The sequence below is a fragment of the Syngnathoides biaculeatus genome, chromosome 16 (genome assembly GCF_019802595.1).
Source record: "Syngnathoides biaculeatus isolate LvHL_M chromosome 16, ASM1980259v1, whole genome shotgun sequence".
Taxonomy (NCBI): Eukaryota; Metazoa; Chordata; class Actinopteri; order Syngnathiformes; family Syngnathidae; genus Syngnathoides; species Syngnathoides biaculeatus.
Genome location: NC_084655.1, coordinates 14,882,387 through 14,894,494, shown reverse-complemented (window position 1 = coordinate 14,894,494; position 12,108 = coordinate 14,882,387). Strand labels below are relative to the sequence as shown.

Sequence of the window (12,108 nt, the reverse complement as noted above, 5' to 3'; positions counted from 1 at the left end):
CTGCTTACACTCCATCTGCTACATTGACAGTGTTATTGCTACAGTATATGCATGCCAGGGGACTATCCAAAGGGAATATTTTGGGGTTGTAGGCATAGCTAGCTGGCTACACATTGCAAGTGTGCCAGATAACCGCTGATGGGAACAAAGGCACGAGGTCGTTTAAGCCACACCCCCAAAAACTGGGAAACAGGTGAAAAATCACAATTGGGCCGACATAGTTGTCTTTAGACACATTTTCTAGCACTTATCTTCTAATGTGTATTAAGACACCTCGGAATTCACTTTACGGGATGTTGAAAGTAGTTGAATTGTAGCACACAAAATGTGCATCCAAGTAAGATGTCATTGTACAATGTCACTCATCAACATGGACTTTTACCTTTATTGTAGCTTAAAATTGTTTCACATTTTATACAAAATCAATATAAAAAGCCCGACACTCACAATCTCTTGTCTAATCTTTGCTGAGAGGTCCTCAGTCACCAAAAGGACCTAAACCAGCGAATCAATCAAATGAAGACGCTTACTGTCCACCAAGAGTCTATGGTCAGAAACAGTGTTAAACTGCCATGATAAGAAATGTACAGACACATTGTTCCGTTTCTAAGATCTGTATAATAAATGGTCACCACTCATAAAATGTCTTCAGTGTATGCACACAGTACCATGGAAACATCATGCAAGCCAACACAGCACAGCCAATGCAGCTTTATAAAAACAGCCATATCAAAGTTGGAATTTGACCAATGATGGGAGGGAAAGGGTGGGCAGGTCCAGGGAGCCTCTGTGGAACAGGTAGAAGCCATCGAGGATAAACATAAACTAATTATAGCGCGCGCACACACACGCTCAGTTACCTCTGCCAGCAAAAAGCATCAAGTCACGTGAGCTGACGCCACACAACATGCGCTTCATGCCCCCCCCCAAAAAAAAAAAGGTTATGCGCTCATGTGAGAGAGCAAAGGGTCAGAAAGGAGCGTACAGGACACACCCTCAAGTTAAGATCAGACAAATGAAAATAGAGTTTTATTAAGCCAATGCAGAGATCTTAAACAGAAAGCATGATAGGAGGAGCAAAGAGGCACTTACACATTTTTTTTTTCCTCTTATACACGACGCGAGCGTCTGCGTGTGTGTCTTCAGTAGAGGGCAGCTACATTTCTGTTTTGATCAATAGCCCGACACGCACGCTCACAGACACTCGTTCACATTGGGGTTTTGTTTGAGCTGTTGGCACATGAACATGCAAAGCAGTCAGTTTTGTCCAGCTCAGACTAAACTGGGGGGGCAAGGGAGCACAAGAAAGAGGGAGGAAGATAAAATGTGGAGATGTATCTGAAGAAATAAATGACAACAGAGAACAACAGACAGAACAACAGTGTTTAGAAAAGCAAAAAAAAAAAAAAACAAAAAAAAAAAAAAAAAAAAAAAAAAACCACCTGCCCTCTCTGATCCTGCCCTCTCCCTAGTGTCACTTGTCCGTAGCAGCGCCAGATGAGGCCCTCGGATTGGTGGGTGAGCCCCGTCCGTTTGGTCAGTCGGTCTCCAGGATGAGCGGTGGTTGCTCGTTCTCGTCCTCCATGCGCAAGCTGTTGAGGTCGTCCTCTAGCCCCGCCCCTCCCACAGCGCCCTGATCCTCACAGTAACCTAGGATGTTAAAAAAATAAAAGTGAATGTGAGTTCAAAATGTCGCCTGCTGGGGCACATAAAATACGATCTAATACTGATATAACCTGAGTATTTTCATTCGTTATTCTCTAAAAAGACAGCCCAGAATTTTCATCTCTCCATGAGGCTACCGCAGAGTGACGGAAGAGGCAACACTTCTCAGACAGTTGAATATTCAAGGGAAGTTAATACCGGAATTCCCAGCCTACAGAGCGCATCTGGTTATAAGCCTCACCCAGTACATTTGTAAAGGAAATACCTTTTGGTACATACATAGGCCGCAGCCGTGTAAAAGCCGCATGTGCCCACATTGAAACACGAGATATTTATAAAAAAAGACAGGACACAGAGTTTAACACTAGCGCAGCCGCGCTAACGCTAATGCAGCCGCACTAACAGGGCCGGTTGTGAAGGTTTTTAAATCCATGTTGAAAACGCTTTTTAGAATATATCCACTTTTTGATTATAGTTCTTGCACTGTATGCATTTTTTAAAAAAATATTTTGTCATTTTTATTGTTTTTATCCTGTTTTAAATGTTTTGTCTCTTTGTTTTCAAATGCCTTTAATCATGTAAAGAAGATTTAGTTACAGGAACCTTGTGCATGAAATGTGCTATACAAATAAATTTGTTTTTCTAAAAAAAAAAAAAAAAGGAAAGGAAAAAAGGAAGTAGCACGCTAGCCCAGTGCTAACAGGGCCGGAGCGGTAAAAGTCACTTCCTCGGCACCTATATTCCACCGGTCTCACTCTTACCTTTTCCGCTCGAGTGCCCCCTTGCGGCCGTTAGGAAAAAAAATGCACAAATTAGTCGCATCACGGCATAAGCCGCAGGGTTGAAAGCGTGTGAAAAAAGTCGCATCTTATAGGCCGGAAATTATGGTAAACTTGTTCTCAAGCCCCAACACTGAATTGGTGAATATTGTGAAAAGAGACAATTTAGGGATAGATCAATTGTATCAATGTGAAAAAATCTGAGATTGACCTTATGATGACAAAACATTCCAGCCCAATAGCGACAACAGAAAATTATAACTATAGTTAGATAAAGACCCAATTTCTTTATATTGGTAAGGCTCGGCGGCAGACTGGATCTTGTTTGGTACACACACATTAGATTTTTGTTGATACAACCTCACAATTTCACTGGCCGCGACACCATTTGCAATTTAATATTTGTAATCGCAGCCAACCTCGCTGCAGACGGTACGCAACTCGCTTGCTGAACCCCGCGTACTGCCCGTCTGTTCTGTGGCGCTCTGCCACAAAGATTTAACACAACTAGTTTCTGCTCTATTTGCGTACGGCAACAGCACGAGCCTCGGGTCATTTCCTAATTGGCTTTCATTCCTTTTGAAGTTGCGATCACAGAATCGGTGGATCGTCCGAGCTCGGTGATGACCTCACGCAAAAGGATTTGAGATCTTTCAATATTCTCGGAGATCACAGAGTAAAAATGTCAATTAAAACCACAGGATAATATTACAGCGACATCTGGGAAGGGTTACAGGTTTAAAATGCTCTAATTTTATCCCGCCTGTCGCAATCTAAACTTCAAACCGATCTTAACGTTGCTCCTTCCTTATTCGTGATTCCATATCTATGACTTATGACTGAGGAATACACCAGATGCATGTCGCTTATGAGCGTTATTATGTTTTGTGACATACCTTTCGTGACAGAAGCACTGTAGGTCTGCGCCACAAGTGGGCGATCATGTGACCCCTGCTCCAGGATCTCATTAGGCGGCTCCGCGCTGCCGTCTAACCTGAGGTCAACAGCAAAGGCTCTGTTTCACAAAGGTTGGCTTTACACTGCAGGTGCAGGTCACCGATTATGATTTAATTTATTCTTACATCTATTATTCTCATTCAATTTCAAGGTACAGTTCCATTGACACTTATGTGATCTCATGTTGTTTGTTTACATAGACGGAACAGGTACAACAATCTGCATTTGCCCAAATTGCCCGTAAATGACTTGTATCAACACCAAGCAATGACACCTGAGAGGTAAACAATAATAAATTGTAAACGCCAGATATCAAATATGGACTTATTTAGCACAGGTGGGGTTTATGATGTCCAACTAAACAGAACACTTTTACTGTATATGTCTGTGTTTGCGTTACCTGTGCTGCTTCATGAGCGTGCATTCCCCTCCTTCTTGTGGATCCAAGTTGTACAGATATAAGTAGCCGTCAGCCGCTGCAACCAGTAACCTGGGAATCTTCTGAATCCTACGAGAAAACCAAAAAGGCAAATTTAAGACTGCATATGTGGTATTGAATTCATAAACGCAAGCATTGACATAATCTAGTTATACATTTCTTATGGGTGTTAATATGTATGGAAACCTCTTTAAGATTACGCACTATGAATATTCCTATTTACTGTAATGCTAACGCTAGCGCCGCACTAACATTGACGCTAACTGTTAACGTAACGCTAACAGGGCCAGACCGGTAAAAGTCACTTCCTCGGCACATCTATTCCACTGTTCGCACTCTTACCTTTTCCAATTGAGTGCCCCCTTGTGGCCGTTAGAAAAATTTTTTAACCACATCGTCGCATAAACCGCAGGGTTGCAAGCAAAAGCATATGAAAAAAGTCGCAGCTCATAGGCTGTAAATTACGGTGTGTATGGAAAGCTTTTTAAGATGACTCACGATGAATATTACTATATAATAAACACTGGACAACAATTCTTCAAAAGAGCAACAGCGCGTATATCGCTAAGTGAAAGATAACATGATTGTTCTGGATCTCTCTGAAAATCCTTCTGGTGCTTCATACTTTTTAATCTCTTGCAGAAATTAGCGCAATAAATAAAGAATAGAGAGAAACTTACATTGCTAAAGCACAGATGTTTTTATGGCCACAGAAGGGCAGGCGCACGGTGGCGAAGGCTCGCCCCTGTGTGAACATTTCTGTGACCTGGGAGGGCAGATAGGTGGTTGACGCCATCAGAACCTTGCCCAAGTACCCTCCCCAAGTGGTGGGCTCATCTGCTGGCCTGGACACGCAATGCGAAACAAAAAAAAATGGTAAATTCAGGGTACAAAACCTTCCATCAATTTTCTATCCAGTAATCCCCCGCATATTCTCGGTTCACAATGAACCTAGTTTTTCCTGTGGAAATTATTTCTAGCTATTGGCAGAAAATCTCACCAATTCTGCATTTTATACTCATTCTAAGATATTGCCCTGTCTAAATAAGAAAGTTGGACTTGATAGTAATTTGTGTCAAAAGTAAGTTAACGTGCCACTGTCATGAAATGTGTGATTTTTAATATCTTATCAATGGAAAAAAAAAAGGGAGCCGGAATGGACCCATCCGTTTTTTCACCGCAAAACATGATTTTGATGTATACAGCTTTTTGTAACTGCCGCCATGAAAATCTTCTAGAGGGATTTGTTTTCGAGAAGTAGCAGGAAGTGACGTACGGGGCAGGACCGCCCTCAAGTGGACTCGTTTGTTTCTATTAGTTTTACCTCCGCGAAGGTAGTTCGTTGTTCCTTTGTGTTAGCCAAAATGCCGGCTCGTTGCATTGGTGGATATTGTTTGAACACTCGGGAGGATTGATTCATTCTACATACTTTTCAAAAAGACCCGGTTCGACCTGAAAAATGGATTGCACGGGTGCAAAGGACAAGAGCTTTGTGGGTTCCAAATGACACATAGGTGTGTATACAGCTACTAAAAAAAAAAAAAAAATAGTTGTGGGGGGGGGGGGGTAGGGGGTGGCGTAATCCTCTCATAATGTAACAAAAGATCTGCGTACGTAAGTCAGGGGGGCTAAATGTGTCGATGTATCCGTCGGCGCCAAGCACGACTTCGGACGAGGGGCATGGCTTCGGCCGGGCTGGCTCATAGATACTGCCTGGGAGTCTGTTGTTAGTTAGAAGTGATCCGCATATCATCTAAATATGGCTCGAAACGATACGGTAATATTGCCCCAGTCACTTCACTTGATTGTGAGATGTTCTCTTCTTTGAAAAGAGTGTCCGTGCTCCATAGCAAGTTGCCACAACGTGTTTTCAATGCCGAATGTCCAAATGTGATGTAATGAAGAGAGGATGCAGGCAATATGGCGACCACTTGGATGTCGAATGAGACTTCCTCAACTTTGCGGATGGATGACGCCCTCTCCGCACATATTTATTTTTTCATACGGACATTGAAGTGAATAATGTTATATGTATTTTCCATTGCAATATCTATTTTAGAATGTTTATAGGCATGCCACTTGACCTTTAAAGTGATTTATTGTGACTTTAAATTATTGATATAGGGAAGTACGAAAAAAGAATTGTGCTGTCAGTGACTTTGATAGCCAAACCATTCTTTTGCAAATACGTACACATACTTCTCCTTCTGTGTTTCTAATTTGAAGATGTGAACCGTCTCTGTGTTGCTGGAGGCTGACAGGTACAAGCCCTCCATGCTGAAGGCCAAGGAGCAGATGCTGACACACCTACAAGAAGGAACACACACGGGTAAGTCAATAACACTGAGTAACTGTCCTATGAAACTTTTGCTGTAGCACATCAGTCACCTTTTGACTCCTCGTCGAAATTCAAAGAGTTTTTGTCCTTCTGGGATAGAGAAGACTCGGATGACTGTGCCCTGGGAGGAGGAAGTGAAACACAAAAAGACACGCAGAGGAAGATAATGGTTGAGGCGATGCAAGGAGACTTTATTTACTCAAGCATGCAGGAAGAGAGTTACATAGAGGGGGAAAAAAAAGAAAAGAACCCGGCATGGGGGTTGTTACTGTCCTACCTTCTCTGAAGCTGTGGCCAGTTTAGTTCCACTGGCATCAAAAGCAAGAGCTGCTAATGGGCTGTCGTGGGCGGGAATCATGTTTGCAGCTCGCTGGAACACCGCACATACACACACACATGTTTAAGGGGTGTGCAACAACAGAGCAAAAGTTGTAGAAATACTGACTAAAGATGGCAGTCGCACAGAGTTATCGTTGATAGATTGTAACTAATGGGGTTACTGCCCAGTTACTACCCTATAGCTTCACTTTATTCTTCCATGTTAAAAGTGTTGCCAAATAAACAATGAAAGCATCTGTGATAACGCCATGTTTGTGATGAACATCTCCATTTGCCTCAAAACTGTCATAGAAATGTGAATTTATAACAAATGAGAGAGCCTGAGAGGTGGGAGCAATGCTTTGTGTTCACATACCAAGTTGACTGTGTCAAACACTTGAACTTCTCCTATCATGGCACTGCCAGGATATGCCAGGTAACAATTGTCGTTGTTAATGGACAGGGCACACAACCCTGCAGGAAGGTGCAAAAACAAATTCAAGAATTAAAAATTTGAGGGCTATCATTAGGAGGTGACCAGTTCTGGGTCTACGCCCACTCCACCAATCAGGATAAGCGACACAGAAAATGGATGTGACATACGTTACATACATATCCTTAACTTAAGTTTTTTCACTTGATTCTTTAACAAGATATTTATAACCTACAAGTATTTTGCATACACAATTTTTTTTCCCTACAAACATTTACTGAAATTATTACATTTCGAAGGTCTGAAAGCCACACAACAAACTAGTTTGCTCAGCAGTGTATGAATTCATTAATTGGTGATTTTTGTCCACACAAAATGCACATTAAAGTGCTCAATTTGACTGATTCTGATTAATATTTGTGCTTTGTTCATGTCCTCCACGTATAGGAACGTCAACCACCGGGCCACTGAACAGTACCAGGCCGCAAAAAATTCGGAACCGGGCCACACAAAGAAAAATGGCAAAAAACAAAATCATCAGCGACGAAAAAAAGTTTTATTTGTAAATTTGTTGCATGTGCAGGCGGCACCGTGACGCAGCTGGTAAACTGTTGGCCTCACATTTCTGAGGTCCCGGGTTCAATCCCGGAGTGGAGTTTGTGTGTTTTCCCCATCCTTGGTTGGGTTTCCTCCGGGCACTCCGCTTTCCTCCCACATTCCAAAAACATGCAACATTAATTGGACACTCTAAATTGGCCAAAGGTGTGATTGTGAGTGCGGCTGTTTGTCTCAATGTGCCCTGCGATTGGCTGGAAACCAGTTCAGGGTGTACCCTGCCTCCTGCCTGTTGACAGCTGGGATAGGCTCCAGCACTCGCTGTGACCCTCGTGAGGATAAGCGGAGAGAAAAAAAATTGAATGGATGAAGTTGCATGTGCCTCTGTTGAAACGTGATATAGGGGGAAAAGTAAACCCACAGCGAAGTGAAAATTTGTAAAAATTAATAAATCAGATCATTTTGGTCAATTTAATCAAGCAGACACTGTTCCAATCAGTAAAAACAATAACCAAAGAGTGCTGAGGAAACTCCACCTTGTGGCATCCTGGCCAGCACCAGCCGTAGTGACACCTTTGACGTGCAGAGGAAGTGCAGGATGTTTTCAAAACCGACCACGTGAGTCGCGCTCGAGTATAAACGCAAACTACACGTGGGAGAGCTGCAGTTATGTCAGCACAGTCGCCGCACGTGCAAGAAGTCACTGTGGCTTGACGCATAAGTGCCGCGCGGGGCAATGCGTAGGTCACGTCACGGAATGTGGGCGTTGTCGTTGTAAACCGGCCTTACCTCTTGCCTAGAGTTGAACTGCGGTCGTCAACAAAAGTAAGATCTATTGTCTTTGAAGAGGTAGAAATTTCGATACAGCTTTTGGATTGTAGCTCATTAGATTACCGAATGTGGTCAATGTGAGTATACTGACAAGACAAGCAGAAGACAAACCTGAAGGGTTGGGTGGAGTTTCTCGGATTGTATGCAGCACTTTCATGTCTCGAATATTGTGAATGTAAAGCGACTCCTCCAGACACACTATGAGCCTCTGGAGAGGAAAACAAACACAAACACACAAACACACACACACACACACACACACACACACGCAAAACCTAAATATCAAATGATCCTTTTTTATAAAATTTAATGTAAATGAGTGTAAATGGTGAGTGTGTTTATCTTCTTACCTGTCTGTTAAGTTTAACAGCAAGTATGGTGTTGGAGTAAGAGTAGTTGCAGATTTCAGTGCCCTTCTTGAAGTGACAGACTTTGAGCTTCCTGGGGGCCTTCAGGCTGACAATGGCCACCAGGCTGCTGGAGAACAGACGTTCCACGATACACACATCCTCTGTGTCCGCTGCGGGATGCAAACACACGCAATCAGCTTTCATTTGTCACTAGAGATTTCAGAGAGTTATATAGTTTTACAATATGTTGAAGATACTGACGTTCTCGCTCGGAGGGAAAAGGTTGGATAGGATTAGAAATGAGCTGATTAGAGGGAGTTGGATGCTTTGGAGACAAGGTGAGAGAGAGCAGACTTTGATGGTTTGGACATGTTCGGAGGCGATGAGTATGTTGGTAGAAGGGTGGTGAGGATGGAGCTGCCAGGCAAAAGAGCGAGAGGAAGACCAAAGAAAAGGTTGATGGATGTTGTGAGGGAGGTCATGAGGACGGTGGGCGTTAGAGAGGAGGATGCATGAGATGGGCTTGGATGGAAAAAGATGACACGCTGTGGCAACCCCTAACGGGACAAGCCGAAAGAAAAAGAAGACGACGTAGTTGTACAATAACGGACTTAAAAGGATGTGTAATGACAAGGAAGCTGGATTCTTAAGGATGTCACGGCTATTAATAAAACAAAGTGATACTATTAGTGGAATACAAGCAGGTGTACCAATACGATAAATTTATCCCAAAAATAAAATTAGGAGTGGTCTTATATGTTCACTGACCATAATTTGATAAATATTGAATACTCACTACATTCGTATATCTGCTCCAATTTCTCCACAGAGGACAGAGAAAAAAATTTGTATCCTGATTTGGTACCAACAGCCAGGGACCTTTGAAACCAACACAAATAAAAACATATGGAGTCACCACAACAGAAAGACAACAAATCTTTAAAAACGTTGTTTCAGTCGACTCAACTGGATCAAACTCAGCACAAATGTTATGTCAAATACCTGGGGCCAGTCAAAATTACAGTAAATCAATATGGAATTACGTGAGTAAAAAATGACCGCATTGAAAATTATTAATCAAAATCTCTCTGGCGCATGTGGCTACAGTTAGCACAACATCACTTTAGCCGAGCAGCTAGCCCCTACCGACCGACAAAATAAGACTAGCTGCAGTATTAGAATTGGAAAACCAACAACACTCGCGTGTTAGCTTTGTCATCCGGATAAAACAAAGCCAGGCGGCGTCTCGTTCGTCAGTGTCAGGCCGCCTTTTGAACACGAAAGCCCACTAAATGTAAGCTAACGCGAGCTAGCGCAGTAGCACGGCCCGTCGGAGCGCAGCCCGCTGATGTTCTCCCTCGCCCTGCCCCGTCTTACGTGTTGTCCTGGTTAAAGTTGGCAAAGAGGAGCTGGCTTCCGCCCGCATCCCCGCTGAGGCTGGCCAGGTTCATGAGCCCGGCACCATCGACGTTTCACGGCCCGGGGGGAAAACTGAACTATCTGGCCTGGTAATGGCAGTGTGTATTAGGGGCCAGACGTATATATTTAAGCTTCAGGGAACCATTGCGTTGGCCAGCGTAGCAATGCTAATGCTAACAAGATTGTTGTTGTTTTACATTGGGGTTGCCGCTTGTGCCTCACTAGTCTGCGCATGCGCCGCGTCCCACACGTGGTGCGACCTTAAAGCGACCGACAATTTTTTTTCTACTCAAGCCTGAAACATAAAAGAAAAAAAATCGCTTCATTGTGCTGGAACTTTAAAAGTTTTGTTTGGCCGACTTCTGAAAAATATTATTTTCAAAAACGTCTTCCTAAATTTGTAAACATAGGCGAACGAACGCTAGCCAAGAAGTTTCATAGTTTCATGCAACAGCGTCACCAGCTGGCAATACATGGTAGTACAGTAGTGCGTGCCACAACTGCATTCATTCATGGTACACATAAGTACAAGAAATGTTGGATTAATTCAATATATCGAGAGGAAATACTCACACCCTGCACTTAAGTAGAAGTATATATACTTTTGTGAGTGAAAAAAGATAGAAAGACTGACCCTACTCCACTTACAAAAAGTATAGACTGAAAGGTACTTGTGTACAAAAGTAAAAAAAAAAAAAGAAAATTGTATGCATAAATTGCTTCGATAACTTGGCACAACTGTTGGGTTTGATGCTATCAAAATGTTCCTAACTTTGCTTTTCTCATTGTGCTTTGCTCTAACTGAGCAGAGGTTCTGCAGAGTAGCCAAAAATTGTACTCAAGTAAGAGCCTACTGTGGCTTTTGGTTTAAAGTAAAAATATGTCCTCCAAATAATTTATTTATTGAACCTTCATTTATTAAAAAAAAAGGCAATTGAGAACAGATTCTCATTTGCAATGGGGACCTGACAGCCAACATTAGCGTAAAACAAAGTTAAATAAAACAAACGCAAAGACATCACAGACAACAAACAGTACAGTGTGATGTGATAAAATAATACATGATGGATACACGGTTTAAGACGGGCAAGCATCGCAGGTGTCGTGACTATGTAAAAAAAAAAAACAATAATATGATATTGTAACCACTGGTTTATTATATGACAGCACCGGAGACAGAAAACCGAAATCATATAGATCAAGACTCGAATTTCCATCCATCCATTTTCTTTGCCACTTATCCTCACGACGGTTGCAGGGAGTGCTGTCGCCTATCCCAGCTGTCAACGGGTAGGAGGCGGGGTACACCCTGAACTGGTTGCCAGCCAATCGCAGGGCACATGGAAACAAACAACCGCACTCACAATCACACCAAGGGGCAATTTAGAGTGTCCAAATAATGTTGCATGTTTTTGGAATGTGAAACCGGAGTGCCCGGAGAAAACCCACACAGGTACGGGAAGAACATACAAACGCCATACAGGTGGGTCCGGGATTGAACCCAGGCCCTTAGAACTGTGAAGCTAATGCTTTACCAGCTGCCGCCAGACTTGAATTTAACTAAATGTAATGGACAAAAAGTCATCTTTCTTCACAAAAAAATATTCAAATAAAAGTAAAGTACTCTGAGATGAACAATTCATCTAAAAAGTTGCTTAAGAAACAATAACGGAGCAAATGTAGTACATTCTGGGTAGTAATGCAAGGAAGTACACATCTGTTTTCAAATGTAGAGGGTACAAACAAAAAGTTGTCAAAAAAGTAAATATTCAAATAAAGTACCAATACCTGAAATAACTACTTAAGTACTGTAACAATATTTCCTTACTAGCTTTACAATGTACTTGGTTGCTTAAGGAAAATCAACAGTTGCATTAAAAGCAGTGCCATTCAGGTCTTGTACTACTACACAGTATGTTGTACATTTTGTCTTACCCCATTCACCAACGCATCTAGGCCCTACAAAATGTACACAATTATGAACCAGATCACAACTTGCTGCATTTAATATTTTCAGTCTAAAA

The 12,108-nt window shown here is 42.3% G+C and overlaps 1 protein-coding gene across 2 annotated transcripts; it reads right to left on the bottom strand.

Moving 5' to 3' along the window:
* Window positions 1-371: 371 nt before the first annotated feature.
* Window positions 372-10,309, bottom strand: wipi2 (WD repeat domain, phosphoinositide interacting 2). 2 transcript variants are annotated; one of them, XM_061847034.1, is made up of 12 exons: window positions 10,043-10,309; window positions 9,462-9,544; window positions 8,666-8,835; window positions 8,427-8,523; window positions 6,873-6,970; window positions 6,456-6,548; window positions 6,229-6,299; window positions 6,034-6,147; window positions 4,521-4,685; window positions 3,802-3,909; window positions 3,341-3,438; window positions 372-1,650 (listed from the first exon to the last, which is right to left on the bottom strand). In XM_061847034.1, the coding sequence occupies exons 1-12, from the start codon at window positions 10,114-10,116 to the stop codon at window positions 1,538-1,540; spliced, it is 1,284 nt and encodes a 427-aa protein (XP_061703018.1). In that variant the 5' UTR covers window positions 10,117-10,309; the 3' UTR covers window positions 372-1,537. The 2 variants fall into 2 exon arrangements, with proteins under 2 accessions (XP_061703018.1, XP_061703019.1); XM_061847035.1 differs by having other exon boundaries at window positions 6,040-6,147.
* Between the last annotated feature and the right edge of the window lie 1,799 nt (window positions 10,310-12,108).